Source organism: Lathyrus oleraceus, chromosome 3, assembly GCF_024323335.1.
Source record: "Lathyrus oleraceus cultivar Zhongwan6 chromosome 3, CAAS_Psat_ZW6_1.0, whole genome shotgun sequence".
NCBI classification, from domain to species: domain Eukaryota; kingdom Viridiplantae; phylum Streptophyta; class Magnoliopsida; order Fabales; family Fabaceae; genus Lathyrus; species Lathyrus oleraceus.
In genome coordinates, this window is record NC_066581.1 from 253,766,098 (window position 1) to 253,783,508 (window position 17,411).

A 17,411-nucleotide genomic window follows, 5' to 3' on the forward strand; every position below is an offset into this window, starting at 1 on the left:
TGTAATAATAATTCTTGTTGCCTTTAAACTTAACGAATACATACAATAAAATATATATATATATATATATATATATATATATATATATATATATATATATATATATATAAATAAATATAAAGGGGATAGAAAATTTTGGATTGGTTTGTTTTTTTATTTTAAATATAATTTATTTAATTTATAAAAAATGTTGATAAAATTGATTTTTTTTAGGAGAATGACAGTTTTTCAAAAATACAATTATAACTGTATTACACAAGGATAACTTGATGGTAGTAGAGTAAAACAAGATCATATAAAAAAACTCTTCAGGTTCATTTCCCTATTGATCATCGGTTAGATTATGCATGTTCCTCGTAGGGTTGTCTTCTCTAATCATCAAAGGGATGTGAAAACCCTTTATTCTTCCCACTCTCACCTTCATCTTTTCAACATCCTTCTTAGTTTGCATTGCTGCTTAAATATAGGCCCAAGGTTAAATATATTAAACATACTTTAGGAAAAATTACTTAATTCTTAATTATTTTGTTGATTTTTATTCATATATTTGGTTTTAGAAGAAGATGGCATTATCGTAATGAAAAAAAAATAATGGAACTGCAGTTCAAATTATAAAGATAGCAGTAATATATCTGTTGAATTTATAGAGTTTTTTTTTTTAATATTCAGGTTTTTTAAAAAAATTTCAAAAATAAACATTTTTTAAAAAAAATTACAAAATTGGGCAATTTTTGCCCTAATTTTGTACATAGGCGCCACCCTAGTTGGCGCCTACCCTTAAAGGGTAGGGCAAGTCGCCACTAGGAGTGGCGCCTACACTCTAATTCTTTTTTTTTTTTTTTTTTTTTTGGTAATTTTTTTTTTAAATTTTTTTTTTAATTTATTAATTTAGATTTATTATAAATGATATAAATTTATATTAATACATATATATAAATAAAATTATTTACAAGATTAATATATATATATATATATATATATATATATATATATATTAATTTATATATATATATATTAATTAAATTTATAAGTAATTAATATTATTTATAAATTTTTGGGAAAATTAGGGTTAATCATGTTAAGGTTAATTTATCAAGTGCGACACTAATTAGGGTTAAGTAGATTGGTGTACAACCCAGATCTTTTCCTATAAATAAAGTGTTATTTCCTTGCATTTTCTTCACCACTGTTTCCTATCACTTTCTGTATCAAGTTGAGTTCATGGCATCCCCAAGACCGTCTTCATGGCAGCGAACTTCATCAAGGCGCCCGGATCCTGAACAAGTAATCTTAAAAAGGGATGGGCATGTTATTTTCTCGCCTTTGAAACCCCCAATGGAGATGAAGTTTTGGAACATCCGTTCGTTGGACCAACTAAAAAGGTCCTTGATGTCTTGGTTAGAGGGAGATTACCAACCTGGTGAAGTCATCAGAAGGATTCAGAGGCTTAGAACAAGGTTCTCATTTGAAACTGGAGAAACGATACGTTGGTGGGTTGAAGTTGAAAGCGACATTGATTGCATCCAAATGATGCATGGATCAGACGACATAGTGTTAACTGTTGTAATTTCTTAGATTTTAATGGTTGTTTGTCATGTTGTTGTTGTATTTGTTATTGTTCTAGTACTTGTTCTTGTTTTAGTACTTGTTTTTGTTCCAGTATTTGTTTTTGTTTTAGTAATTGGTGTTGTAATGTTAGATGTTTGTGTTTGTTGTTCAAGTGTCATCTTCTATTTGGAATAAAAAGTAAACTTTAATGATAAATAGCATTGGTACACAGATTTATGAATATGAAAACTAAGTTGTGGAACTAGATCCACGATATGGACATTTGTTCTTATTATGCCCTAGTTGTCTACATATGCTACACTTCCTCTGCATTTTCTCTGCGACGTCCATTTCAGTTCTAATGCGCCTGCTATTTGGGCGACCACTTTTATTCCGCCGCATTGATTCGTTGTGCCAAACAATTTCCCCGTCATACTCTGGCCAATACGCCTCCAATGCTACCACTGGAAAGGGATTGTCGTATACATTGAGCAATGTTGCAACTTTGTAGAGGGGAGACACTAGCGATAATGCATCGAAGTGGCTGTGTGAACACGCTGCAATGACATGGGAACAAGGCATACGATAGGCCTGAAATTGACCACAGTCGCACCAACGGTCTGGTATTAGGACCCTATACTCTTGTCTGGGCAGCCCTTGGTTGTGGTCAATTGTTTCCTTGACACTAAAAGTGTGGCCATGGCGGTCGAATTCCGTAACCCGATGGCTGCTGGCTTTGGCAGATTCCTGCCTCATAAACTTCATGCAGGCATCACTATATACCTGACTCGTCTGCAACACTTCATGCCAGCGCCTGCCTCTTGTTACGAACAACGTTGCCATCCGAAAATAGGTCGCACTCACCAATGCGGTTACCGGGAGGTTACATATGCCCTTAAAGACGCCATTCATTGATTCCACCAGATTTGTTGTCATGTGGCCCCACCTCACCCCATCGTCGTATGATCTAGTCCACTTCGCTCTGTCGATATTATCGATCCACCTCCCTGCATTAGAATTTGCCAACACTATTTCCCGGCGGTAGTATTGGAATCCAGGTTGGTTTAATGCATACCCCGCGTTTATTAAATGTTGCTTCAAGAAGTTATCCTTGAACTCCCGCATAAAATTTTGAGCAATATGCCTAATGCAGTAGACATGGGTAGACGGGGGGTCATGCCAACCATTTGCTGGATTATTGTATGCACTGTCTATAGAAGCGTGCCTGTCAGAAATAACACAGATGCCAGCTTGTGGAGTGACGTGCGTTCGGAGATTCTTAAGGAAGAAACTCCAAGCAGCAGTCGTTTCTCCTTCTACCAATGCAAAGGCTATTGGGAAAATATTAGAATTTCCATCTTGTGCGACCGCCATCAGTAACGATCCTTTGTATTTCCCATACAGCCAAGTTCCATCGACTTGAACAAGTGGTTTGCAAAATGTAAAACCGATGATGCAGGGACGGAATGCCCAGAAAAGTCTATGGAATATTCCATTACCTTCTAGACGAGTTCCGTCAGGGGATTGTGCCGGCAAGGTCTCCATTATAGAAACCGTCCCAGGTGAATACAATCGTAGTGCAGCCAGGTAGCGTGGTAGTTGTTTGTATGACTCCTCCCAGTTACCGTATACCAGTTCAATTGCCTTGGTTTTCGCTAACCAAGCCTTTCTGTATGACGGTGTATATTTGAAAACAGCCACGCAATGGGAGATAATTGTTTTGACCTTCAGTGACGGGTCAGCCTCAACTAGAGGTAATATGGAATGGCAGATCATATCATGGCTAAGTTTGCGATGATCCTGTGCCATGTTGGTGTTGACGCAAATGTGAGCATGAGAAATGGACCCTATCACCCACGCATTATATTTCTTCTTATACGATGCCATCAACCTATACCCACACTCCGGATTTTTGCATACAATAACGTATCTTTCCGGATTTGATTTGATAACATCGTAGTCAACACAGTTTTTCAAGTGCCAGTTCTTTATTGCTAACAGACACTCTTCCTTGGTCCGAAATTGGTCACCCTTCTTTAAGTCCTCATCAGACCTCATATATGGGTTGTAGAACATATCTGATGAGGGCTCATCCTCGCCCAAGTTATGTGTTGTGAAGTGCGCAGGCGGTGAGTAGCGTTGCGCTATAGGTATTTGAACTTGGTCTTCGTCTTCAGAATCACGGTTCACCAAGTCATCAACCACGTCTTCAGCATCATCAACCACATCGTCTTCAACGTGGTGCTCAACATCTTGTTCGTCATCAATCACAGGATCAATAACCTGTGACTGAATATTCTGAGTTGGTTGAAATTGTTCCAACACAATGTACAACACTATGTATTCGTAACCAGAATACTCATGGTTACGAAACATGTATTTTGTCTCCATGTCATTTTGAATCAATGACTTATAAAACTTGATAGAGTTGTTTTCTGAAAAAAAAGGTTGTTGATAAAAAATTTGGGACACGGGTTGTCTTAGTTTGGACTCAATCTTTTTCTTCAGATAAGAGAAGTCAGCTTCTCTATTTAGACAAAAACGAGTGCATTCGGTGTTTCTAAATAGGAAGCCAGACATATCACATTCATAAGTCTCACCATTGACGTGAGCTTTGATTTTGTATTGTGATGAAGATGCCATGTTTTGTGAAGGTTTTGTGAAGATATTGTGATGGTTTTGTGAAGATATTGTGAAGGTTTTGTGAAGGTTTTGTGATGATATTGTGAAGGTTTTGTGAAGGTTTTGTGATGATATTGTGAAGGTTTTGTGAAGGTTTTGTGATGATATTGTGAAGGTTTTGTGAAGATTGCTGTGAAGATATTGTGAATACCTTTGTGAAAATGTGTGTGAATATTTATACTGCAAGATTCCGACGCATCTTTGCATGCATGTCTTCAACCAAGCCTTCCCCAAGAGCAACGCATGCAAAACTTGGACACGTGTAAAGCATGCAAGAACTTGCAGGCAACGTGGAGCTGCATGCATGTAATAATTTTGCCACGTGTACTGCCTATCCATCAAATGTATTCTCCACATAGTCTGAACTTAGTCTCAGCTTTAGCTTTGCTTCCACCAAAAACTTAAACTTCTTGAACTTTCAATACTGAATATCACACTTCCAATACTAAACTACCTCTTTTTTCCATTATGTGTTCAAACAACCTGATTAATTATTTTAAATAATATTCCCACGCATGCCTGATTATTTAATACAACCTCTTTTATTCAATTTTAGTTAAGCTTAATTATTTATTTTAAACAACCTGATTATTTATTTTAAATAATATTCCCACGCATGCCTGATTATTTAAAACAACCTCTTTTATTCAATTTTATTTAAGCTTAATTATTTATTTTAAACAACCTGATTATTTATTTTAAATAATATTCTCACGCATGCCTTACACGTGTCACACCTTTGCATCATCAGATTCCACCAAGTCTTCCCCAAGACAAGACAACTCCCACCTAGTCTGCACCAATGCATGCCAACACTACCACCTAGCCTGCACCTATTCTGCAAGATTCTCACGCATGCCTTACACGTGTCACACCTTTGCATCATCAGATTCCACCAAGTCTTCCCCAAGACAAGACAACTCCCACCTAGTCTGCACCAATGCATGCCAACACTACCACCTAGCCTGCACCTATTCTGCAAGATTCTCACGCATGCCTTACACGTGTCACACCTTTGCATCATCAGATTCCACCAAGTCTTCCCCAAGACAAGACAACTCCCACCTAGTCTGCACCAATGCATGCCAACACTACCACCTAGCCTGCACCTATTCTGCAAGATTCTCACGCATGCCTTACACGTGTCACACCTTTGCATCATCAGATTCCACCAAGTCTTCCCCAAGACAAGACAACTCCCACCTAGTCTGCACCAATGCATGCCAACACTACCACCTAGCCTGCACCTATTCTGCAAGATTCCCACGCATGCCTTACACTTGTCACATTTTTGCATCATCAGATTCCACCAAGTCTTCCCCAAGACAAGACAACTCCCACCTAGTCTGCACCAATGCATGCCAACACTACCACCTAGTCTGCACCTATTCTGCAAGATTCCCACGCATGCCTTACACTTGTCACATTTTTGCATCATCAGATTCCACCAAGTCTTCCCCAAGACAAGACAACTCCCACCTAGTCTGCACCAATGCATGCCAACACTACCATGCATGCCTTACACTTGTCACATTTTTGCATATTCAGTCTACTTGAAAACGAGTATAAATAGAGGGTCATTCTTGCAAGTTTTCATCAACCACTAACACTTTTATTCAGAGAACTCCGGCGAAACTTCTCATCCACCAAAGCTTCGTTCTACATTGCAGTCATGTCTCTTCTTACCATGGGCCAAGAACACAGAGGCACTAGGGCAAACATTGCCTCATTCGTAAGTTTTTCTTGAACATTGCCTCTTTCGTATGTTTGTAATTAGTTTTTTAAAAGTCCAATCTAATGATTGTTTATATTGTTTGTTTTTAAAGGATCCCAAGAAATTTCGTCAACGTTCACACCCAATGCCTTATCCAGACCCATGGTGCGTACCTTACATAGAGCGTGCGGGTTTCGGTCATGTTATGCATGTCGTAAATGCCACAATTGATGTCAAATTCATTTTGGCTCTGTGTGAACGTTGGAGACCTGAGACACACACTTTTCACCTACCAACTGGTGAATGTACCGTCACATTAGAGGACGTGTACATGCTTTTGGGTCTTAGAATAGATGGTAAGCCTGTCACCGGAAATGTTCAACAGCCTAACCAAATATGTGTTCAAATGTTGGGGGTAGATCTGGTCGAGGGTGAGGGGTCTGCCAAAGCAAGGGGTCAGGGTATTAAATTATCTAGCCTACAATTGTACCACGACTCCATAACTTTGACTGAGGAATCCTCCGAACAAGAAAAAGTCATAAAAACCCGGGTTTACATTATGCTATTGTTTGGGAACTTGCTATTTCCCGAAGGGACGGGAAATAGCATAAACTTTATGTACCTGAGTTTGCTCGGGGACATTGATAGAATAAGCACATATAGTTAGGGTTCTGCAGTATTAGCATTCCTATATAGCTCTTTGTGTAAAAATGCACAAAATGAGCATTGTACATTTTCTGGATGTGCTTTTTTGCTCCAAACATGGGGGTGGTGGAGATTGCCGAGGCTAGCCCCAGAAAATCCTAATGTCTACTCCTTCCCCTACGCAACTAGGTAAATTTATGATGTTATTTCATTTTGTATATTTATTCTATAAATATTTGTAAATAATACTATTTATCTTTTTTTGTTTAGGTTCATTACAACCGGACTGGATTACAGTCTTACCCCCAAAAATAAAATTATATTTTATCGTCAACTCTTGGATCGTCTCCGAGCACAAGATGTATTACCACTAAATCACTCAGCTTCTAACTGATTTATTAATATCATGCATTCTCGATAAATAACATATTTACTTTTTTCTTTGCAGTTTATTTGGAGGCCATATTTGGGATTGGAACATCAACCCAACCCCGAAGATGCAACTGTTTGGACAGCAAAAACGGCCATAATGCGGTTCACCACTGTGGAGATGCACCAAAGTGACCGTGTCAAGCTTCAATTCGGAATGCATCAAGAAATCCCAGGCCCCCCAATGTCTATGGAACCTTGGCATCTAAAAAAAGTCAGCCACCAGTGGTATGCCCAAAATTGGAAGGAATTTGCTAAGGAGTTTCGTAAAATGTGGAAAGACCGTGCCCACTATGTTCTACAATTTCCGGTGGCGCCCAACGAAATGAAGCCGACAAGGGAATATGTGGATTGGTATAGAGCAAATACAAATCCAGAAATGATTGTGTCTGACCCGTTCTATTTGGACGATCCCCGGATGCAACAGCCATATTTCCAACAACAACAACCACCACAGTATTCCCAACAACAACAACCACCACCTTATTACCAACAACAACCACCACCATCATTTTACCAACAACAACCACCACCACCTTATTACCAACAACAACCACCACCACCATATTACCAACAACAACCACCACAACACATGTCCACCCCCCAACCAAATCAACAATACATACCACAAACTCAACCCCAATACCATGAAGACTACCAACAACAAACTCAACATTCCCACCACCATCAACAGTCCCAACACCTACCACAATATCAATCCCCCCACTTCCACCAATCCCAACACTTCCATCACGACAATGTCCCGAGCTCTTCCAGTCCTCCACCTAGCCCCGACACGGGTATACAAGAGGACTACCAACAGGACTACTACACACCACAACAAACATTGTACTTTGGCCAACCCGATTCAACCCTAAACTACCAAAGACCACAATTCGAGGGCGCACCCAGCAGTAGTCAGTTTGTCCCACCAAGACAAAGCTTTGAGGGCGCAGAGGGGACCCGTCTTTCCTACAGCACTGAAGGGACTTCGACCCAACCACAACGGCAAACGGCAAGGGGACGCGTTAGGGCAAGGGGTGGTAATAGGGAAGCACCACCACCACGTGAACCGTCTAGGCGAGTAATTAGACCTCCCTCGTGCGGATCGTACCAGGGACCGCATCATATGTGATTAATCATATCTTTGTAATATTTGTCTTGTCTATTATTTAAATAAAAATATTTTCTGTTTATTATCTTTATATCTTTATCTTTATCTTTAAAGATATTGTCTATCATATCTTTATATATATATATATATATATATATATATATATATATATATATATATATATATATATATATATATATATATATATATATATATATATATTAATTTACATGTGTATAAATATTTATTTACACGTATATAAATTAATTTTTTTTCCAAAAATTTACAAATAATATTAATTACTTATAAATTAAATTAATATATATATATATATATATAATTAATATATATATAAATTAATATATATATATATATATATATATATATATATATATATATCTTGTAAATAATTTTATTTATATATATGTGTTAATATAAATTAATATAATTAATAAAAAATATAAATTTATTAATTAAAAAAAAAACATATAAAAAATAATAATAATAAATAAAAATGGAATGGGTGTAGGCGCCACTCCTAGTGGCGACTTGCCCTACCCATTAAGGGTGGGCGCCAACTAGGGTGGCGCCTAGGTGTTAATTTTGGCCAAAAATAACCATTTGTGTAATTATTTTGAAAAATGGTGTATTTTTGAATTTTTTTTAAAATTTTTGAATATTTAAAAAAAAAATCGAATTTATATCATATTACATTTCACATGATTAAATAACCATATTTCACTTTATCCTTTGTATACAACTGCTGCATTCATCGGTATCTTCTTTAATAATTTTATTTCTCATCTCATTTTAAGACAATTATTCAATATAGGCTCAATAAATCACCAAAAGTAACTCTATAACTTATTAGTAATAAATGCAAGAGTAGATGTAATGGTAAAAAAAACTGCCACACTATTATAGCTTAATTTGAAACTGCCACACTATTCTATCTTTCTCTAAATTTTCTCTCTCTTCTTATTTTTATCAATTTTTCTTAATTTCACTAATTCTATTACACTTGCTTTTGGTGAAGGACAGAAAAAGAGGGAATGAGAAGATCTATGGTCCTATTTAAATATACTCGACAGTTTATTTACACGTTGGTTATTATTTTAATTTAAAAATTTAGTTAATAATATATATTTCTATTAAATGTTTTTATAATATAATATTTTTTTTGCAAACAATAACATACATTTTTTATAATTTTAATTTCATAAACTTACATGCATGTTTTTTGTAAAACTATTTTTTATATTATATTTTTAATATTTTAAATTATAAAGATTATTACTCCCATAACTTAAATGTTCTATGTCCGTCGTGGTAGAAATTAATAACCTCTACTCTATTTGACTAAGAAATCGTCCTCTCATTCAACTCATTAACAATTTTAATTTGTCATTTTCTAAATAATATTTTGTTTTGTTTTTATGCTAGGAGACAGAAAGAGGAATAAATATTTCATAATTAGAGTCTTTTTTTGTGCTTATTAGAAATTATAAGAAAATAGATTCATGTTAAATTAAGTTTTGCAATCACTATAAATAAATCACAAGAACAAGCAATTTCAAATGTCAGAATTTATTTTCCACAACATGTTTTTAGAAATTGACAATTGTATGTTGTTTTATCAAAAGGTGTTTCATGGGCTGCAACAAAAGTGCTAATTAAAGATGGAAAAGTAGATGGGGAAGAAAGAGAGTTTACAAAAAAATAACTGTATATATGTTGACTTGTGCGTATACTAAAAAAAGCAGACAAACGGGCACGATAATGCCCGTTTGAACGCTAGATTACACTATATTGTTGACTACTAAAATTTACTTCATTTTTGCAATGTAACGAGAGATATTTCTGATTTCGAATTCATGGTCAACCTTCCTATTAAACAAAAATGTCACTTATTGTCTTTGTTAATATTTATGTTTATTTGCTTAATAAACCTAGATAAACTTTTATTTCTTCTTATTTTATCTAAATCTTCTTATGATTTTGAACAATCTATAATAATTTATAAAGACAAAATTTAATTTTGGTGTATATTATTTACTTCTTCAATAATACCGTATTCCTAATTACTAAATTATTCCACTCATACTATTGATTTGTTTGAAAATAATCAGTTGAATAAAGTCACATAACAATGCAATTTTCTCAATTCAAAAAAATTTTAATGCGCGAATATTACATATTTAAGTAATAATATTTAGCATTTGTTTTATGTATAATTTAAAATATTTCTCCTACTAAATTAATATTTTCTTAAAAAAATATTGGTAAAAATATTTTGTATTTATTGATCTATTTATTTTTTGATATTATAAATCAACAATTTTTTAAAAATAATGATGTATTTATTTTTAAAACTAATTTTTTATTTTTTGTCCAAAAATTATGAGCAACAAAAATAATTTTTCAATAAAGAATAAAGATGGTGCATTGAAAGTATAAAATAGTTTTCCACTATCTTTCAATAAAAAAAGATTAATCTGTCATGTCATCAATGTAAGTTTAAAATATATGAGTGATTTGGCGGAAAATAAGTTATTCATTGATAGAGTAAAATTATTTTCAATTGTGGATGTATATTTTTTTTCTCTTTTGAATAATAACTTTGTGAAAAATTAAATATCTAACAATATAAGATATATAGTATTAAATAAAAATTTAATGACATCATAAAATATATATTTTTAGTAACATTAAATATAAATTAATCATATAATAACTTAATTAAAATTTATTTGCCCCCACAAGTTAATATTTCTACCCTCCGTCCCTAACTCAATAGTTTTTTGTTACCAAGAACTATGTAGTCTTAAGTTCTCCATCGCACATGGAGATACGTAGGAGGGAAATTTTGAAATCTTATCAGGCACCCCTTTAATAAAAATATTTCTCTTTTGTCTCTTTTTCTCGCTCGATAAGTAGACGACCGCGAACTAATATCACGCCAACACTCTTACATGAAACTAATTAAATGGGCCCCATTTAGTACAATGGATGTGAGGGATACTAATATCTTCCCCTTGCATAATCGACACATGAACTTGATCTGGTTGCGACGACCATTTGTTTTTGTTTTTCGAGGGTTTTATCGATATTTTCCCTTTTCCATTTTGGGAATAAATAAAGTTTGGTGTTGACTCTTTTTTGTTTATATTTCGAGCATTCCTTACGCTCATGGTATTTTTTATGGCGGGACACTAGTATGATGTTATGGACTTAGAGATAACAATAATAATGGATGGGAATCCCGTAGTCATTACGGAGGACAATACAGAAAATAAAATGTCTCTCTCCTTGCGGCTTGAGAAATGTTCCACGTGTTGTCTTTGAACTTGATGTGATAGGATAATGTCTAGGTTCAATTAGAAAGTTTCTCGAAAGTTATGGAAAATGTGTCTAATATACTATGTTTGACACACTACTACAAAATGGTAGGTCGAGAGGCAGAATCGTACTCTAAGAGATATGGTTAGATTAATGTTGAATTATAGTAATGTACCGTCATCATTGTAGACATACACATTAAGGACCACTGCATGTTTGCTTTATAGGATTCCTAACAAGAAAGTTAATAAGACTCCTTATGAATTATGGATATGAAGGAAATCTAGTCAGGCATCTTCATGTTTGGGGCTTCCAAGTAAACGTAAAGGTGTATAATCCACGTGAAAAGAAGTTTGATGCAATAAATTTTAGTTTTTTTTCATTGGGTATCCTTAAAAATGAAAAGGGTATATATTTTATTGTCCTAGTCATAGTCCGAGAATAATTGAATCTGATAATGCTTGGTTCATTAAAAATGGTAAGTTCAGTGGGAGTGAGAAATCACGTAAAGTGGATATTATGAAGACTCGTGGAGAATCTTCTTCACCTAAAGAACCTTCTCAAATTGTTGTCCCTCTGTTTGTGGTACTATCATACAACACAAAGACAAAAAGTTAATATTCAAAACCCACAAAATGAACATATAGTTGATGAACCCATTGACAATGTGCAAGTCACAAATGAGCAAGAACAAATGATTGAAGAAACACAAGAAATAACAGTAAGACAATATGAAAGGTAAATATGACCAGTTATTTAGAATGATTGTATTGATTATTCACTTGAGCAAGAATATGACTTGAACATTATTGATGATCCAATATTGTTCACACAAGTCATGGAAAATATTACATGCGCACTTACAAAAGGTCGAATCACCTTGAAATGGTTGACTACTCAGATTTAAACTTTGTGAGATGTATGGACTCACATGGAAGACTGGAAAATAGTTTACAATTGCTACTTCTACTATGGAAATAAAATTTGTGGCATGCTTTGAGGCCACAATTTAACCATTGTGGTTGTAGAATTTTTATCTTAGGGCTTGGTATTGTCGACAGTATAACTAGGCTGCTACGGATTTATTGTGATAATTTTGTAATTGTCCTATTCTCAAAGAATGATCAGTATTTAAAAGGTGCTAAAAACATAAAATTGAATTACTTATCAACAAAAGAAGAGGTGCATAAATAAAAAGTGTCATTTGAACACATTGGTACAAATTAATGATAGTGGATATGTTAACTCAAGGTTTATCGTCTAAGACATTTGTTGGTCATGTAGAAAGAATGAGAACCATGTAAAAGTCCTTGTAAACATTATAATAATTGGTATATATACATGTATAGTTTAATGTTCATATTATATTACACTTATGAATTCAATTAAGGTTATGTTTCTGCTAAATTTTGTTATCCATATTATGTTATATATGTGATGACGAAGGTGTCTTTGAAGAGACATAAAAGACACATTATTTTTTCTCTTAAAGTTATTTGAAATGGGTTGATTTGTGATACATGGAAGGAATCCAGTTGATGAATAACTTGTGATCACCATGATTCATGGAAGAAATTATATCATAATTCACTCATGTTTTGTGTTTGAAGTCAATTGGGTAATATACTTCACAATACTAAATAAACAACAATAAGATCATAAGTCAAGTGCTCTTAATAAATATCAATAATAAATCTAATGGACCACCTTGATATAAGTCTAATCTCTAAAGAAGTGCATAAACATGTGATTGAAGGAGAATTGCGATCCAAAACACAGTGGAAATTAAAATTTTCTCCTTTAGAGATCCTTACGAATGGGCATGATCAGTGATAAAATATTTACCTCTTCTGACGGTTGAAACCTTTGGTGCAGATCTCTTGTGACAATCGAAAACTTTGATGCAGATCTATGGAGCGATCACGAACATTGAACGATGACAACGCCGCTACTCAGTCCACACGAACGGATTCTTTCAATCTCAGTACTAGCTGTTATGAATGAAGGCTTTGAGTGAGAGAGAGAGAGAGAGAGAGAGAGAGAGAGAGAATGAAAATGTAACCGCCATGAATGTTTCTGCACAATGGTTCTATTTATAGAACCACTTGTGTGGGCTTCAAGCTAAAAAGCCCACTTAAGTGTATGTGGCCCATATCTTATAATATGCCCAAAATCTCTTAAGTGCATGGTACCTTACCATATTTCGTATTCTACTTAAGTACACCGTATCTTACGATTTTCTACAATTCACTTAAGTGCACCGTACCTTACGGTGTTCCTTAGTTACTCTATCTCTCATCAATCCGTCCTTTGTGTGTGACCCTGTAGGTTTTCGCGACATTGGCAATTATATTAAATCACGTATTTAACATAATGAACAGTGAGCGATATCTAGCAACATATCACTGCTACCCAAGACACGAAAATGTCATATGATCTGACAAATCCTTTTGTGATAATATTTATGTGTAGAATTACCCTTTTGCCCTTATGTCTATATTGAACACAAGGCATAGACCGTGTCATCCTTGTCCAGTTCAATATTGGGCCCATAGACATTTATCCTGTTATGCAGGATGGGAAAATTCCATCTAGGTCACTCATGTCCCTCAGCATGCTTCGTAGAGTACCCATCAACTGTCTTTATGGTTATCCAGTTACGGACAATGTTTGATCATCAATAAAGCACCCGTCTCTACATCTAGGGTCCATAGTGGTTTCAGATCGAAGGGTGGTATACACCATTATCACCATGAGAATAACTTATTACACTTTGCATAACATTCTATATAGTATTCTCATAGCGGGTCAATCCAGTATAAAAATTTCTCTTAACATTCATACCTATGTTTAAGACTTGATAACTCCTTATCCATGATCCATGAGATGTGATCATCAGTCTATATACATAATAGTCTTAATGCTTTAATGTTATCCCACTTCACAATAAAGCTCGACTAAGGATACTTTAAGAATAGTGTCCTTATGTTAATGTGATCTCATGATCAAGTCACACTCGATACATTAAATGGACTAGCTATTTTAGGAACTTTATTAAACAAACGTAATAAAGAAAAAGCCTTTTAAATTCGATACAAGTACCAAAAGTATTAGCCTCTAGGGCTTACACCAACAGTGATCGTCTTCCTCGATAACTAAATCCTGATATGACATTGTAGCTCACCTATAATCGCAGATAGCCTTATATTAGAAAGTCATGCACGGTCTTCATCGTCTATAACATGCGTGTGTCTGTGCAACTCGTGATGGGTATCAAACGAGAATGTGTTACTCTATAGTATTACTCCATTATCCATCAACAATATTATATGGAGTGTCTGACAAAGGGTGTGACAAATGATGTGTTCAAGAAGCTAAAGAAGTGTTTGAGCATGGTGGACTTGGAGCAACTAAAGTGAGGTGGTGTGTTAATTGAAATTAAATTCTGTTTTTACCCTTCCAAATAATTAACAGAATTTATTTCTTTAGAGTCACTTTAGTTGTATCATTTTATTCTCAATGTATAAATACTTGTGTAATATTCCAATTCAAAATTAATGCCAAAATCTATACGCATCCAATATTACTCTTTTATCTAATTCTCTCTCAATTCATCTTCCCCAAATTTCTTTTCTTCCACCATTGTTAAACCTTCAAATTTCAGTTTTATGTTCTAACTTTGGCATCAAGAGCCTTGGTTATCGATCCTAATCCGCTGCAACAATGGCAACCGTTTCCAATGATCGAATTCTCACCAATCTCCAGATTCTTGATTCGAAGAACTATGATAAATGGGCAAAACAAATGAGGGTTTTGTTTGGTTATTAAGAGGTGCTTGAAATCGTCGTCAATAGAGTTACACAATTAGAGGCAAAGGCTACCGACATTCAAAGAGCTACACACAAAAAAGAGAAGAAGAAGGATTACAAAGCCCTATTCTTGATTCATTCGTGTGTTGATAATGACAATTTCGAGAAGGTTGACGATTGTGAATCGGTGAAGCAAGCATGGGAAATCTTGGAGAAAGCATATGTCGGTGCCGTCAAAGCGAAGGTTGTAAGGTTACAAACTTACAAGCGAAAATTCGAGTTAACACAAATGGAGGACAAAGAAACGATCAACGACTATATTACACGCATTACCCGGTAAGTTAATCAAATCAAATCTTGTGGGGAAACGATTCTTGAGCAGAATGTTGTATCGAAAGTATTGCGTTCGTTAACGCCGCGTTTCGACAACATAGTTGTGGCTATTGAAGAATCAAAGGATTTAACAACTTTGAGAAAGGATGAACTGCACAGTTCGTTAGAGGCATATGAACAAAGGATGGATGAGAGAGGCGCCGACAAAGCCAAAACGGAGATTGCTTTGCAAGCGCGTTTCAATGAGAAGAATAAGAGGTCGAAAGGAAAATTTGCGGCGAGAGGTAAATCAAATTTTCAGAATTTTGGTTCAAATGATTCGCAAAATTCAAAGCATTCGACGAGTGAAAAGGGTGAAAGCAGCTCCAAGGATAGTGGTCATAGCAATGGTTTCAAGAAGCGTGATGTGAGTAAGGTGCAATGCTACAAGTGCAGAAAGTTTAGACACTTTGCAAATTCGTGTTGTGGTAAATCGAATGAGAATCACAAAAATGAAGCCAAGGTTTCTAGGGAAGAGGTAGATGATGAGGACACACTTCTAGTAATGATCACGGAGGGGAGTTATGGCATTACGGATGTTCCGGGCAGCAGCTACAGTAGTGATAATTTGCGGGACAGCAGCTGTATCATTCCGGAAAATAGCGAGAAAATGCATTCGGATCGAAATGCATTGGTTACCGTTCGTGATGGAGTCCAAGGGAGAGATGAGTGGTACTTGGATTCCGGTTGTTCAACACATATGACGGGTCGAAAAGATTGGTTTGTGCAAATCAATCAAGCGGCAAAAAGTAAAGTCAAATTTGCCGATGACACCACTTTAAGCGCCGAAGGGGTAGGATATGTTTTGATCGGAAAAAGGAATAGTGGACATTCAAGGATCAAAGATGTCTTGTATATACCGGGAATTAAGTGTAATCTTTTAAGCATTGTCCAATTACTTGAAAGAGGATACAAAATTCGGTTGGAGGACAAGATTTTACGCGTTTTGGATTCAAATGGTGTGTTGATTCTAAAAGCGCCGATGGCTGCCAATAGAACCTTTAAGGCTGAGTTAAAGGTTATGGATCATCGTTGTCTAGCTACCGTGGCAAGTAGAGATGAGTGGTTATGGCATTACCGTCTTGGTCACCTTAATTTGAGGGATCTAAGAAAGTTGCAACAAAGTGAAATGGTAACGGGGCTGCCACACATTAGTATTCCAACTGAATTGTGTGAGGAATGTGTGAAGGCTAAACATCACAAGAATGTGTTTAGCAAAGAGGCGGGTCGAAGAACCAAAGGCTTACTTGAGGTGGTATGTTCTGATGTTTGCGGATCGATGCAAGTAGAGACTTATGGTGGCAATCAATATTTTTTTATGTTCATTTACGATTTTAGTATGAATCTTTGGACATATCTTATCAAGAGAAAAGATGAGGTATTTGGAGTTTTCAAGAATTTCAAATCCATGGTGGAGCGCCAAAGCGGTCGGAAGCTCAAAATTCTCAAAAACGGATGGTGGAGGTGAGTTTACCTCTAGTGAGTTTGGAAAGTTTTGTGATCTTGAGGGAATTATACGTGAGGTGGTGCCTCCGTATACGCCTCAACAAAATGGGGTTGCCGAGAGGAAAAATCGTACAATAATGAACATGGTGCGTAGTATGCTTTGTGGGAAAAATTTGCCTAAGGAATTGTGGGGTGAGGTCGTGTCTACAACCACTTACTTGTTGAATAGGTGTCCCACTAAGAAGCTGGAGAAACTCACACGGGAAGAGGCTTGGAGTGGCTTCAAACCGAATTTGAATCATTTGCGCGTTTT

The 17,411-nt window shown here is 35.5% G+C and overlaps 1 protein-coding gene across 1 annotated transcript; it reads left to right on the forward strand.

Moving 5' to 3' along the window:
• Positions 1-15,194: 15,194 nt before the first annotated feature.
• On the forward strand, positions 15,195-17,029 carry LOC127130704 (uncharacterized). Its single transcript, XM_051059672.1, has 4 exons — positions 15,195-15,281; positions 15,450-15,524; positions 15,663-16,907; positions 16,991-17,029. The coding sequence occupies exons 1-4, from the start codon at positions 15,195-15,197 to the stop codon at positions 17,027-17,029; spliced, it is 1,446 nt and encodes a 481-aa protein (XP_050915629.1).
• Positions 17,030-17,411: the final 382 nt, after the last annotated feature.

What these genes read in the sequence shown, in the direction of transcription:
- LOC127130704 (XM_051059672.1), top strand. Translation starts at nt 15,195, where the DNA reads ATGGCAACCGTTTCCAATGATCGAATTCTCACCAATCTCCAGATTCTT. An exon ending in AATGGGCAAAACAAATGAGG is followed by an intron (nt 15,282 to 15,449) that starts GTTTTGTTTGGT and finishes AATTTCGAGAAG; the next exon opens with GTTGACGATTGTGAATCGGT. An exon ending in TCGGTGCCGTCAAAGCGAAG is followed by an intron (nt 15,525 to 15,662) that starts GTTGTAAGGTTA and finishes ATTCTTGAGCAG; the next exon opens with AATGTTGTATCGAAAGTATT.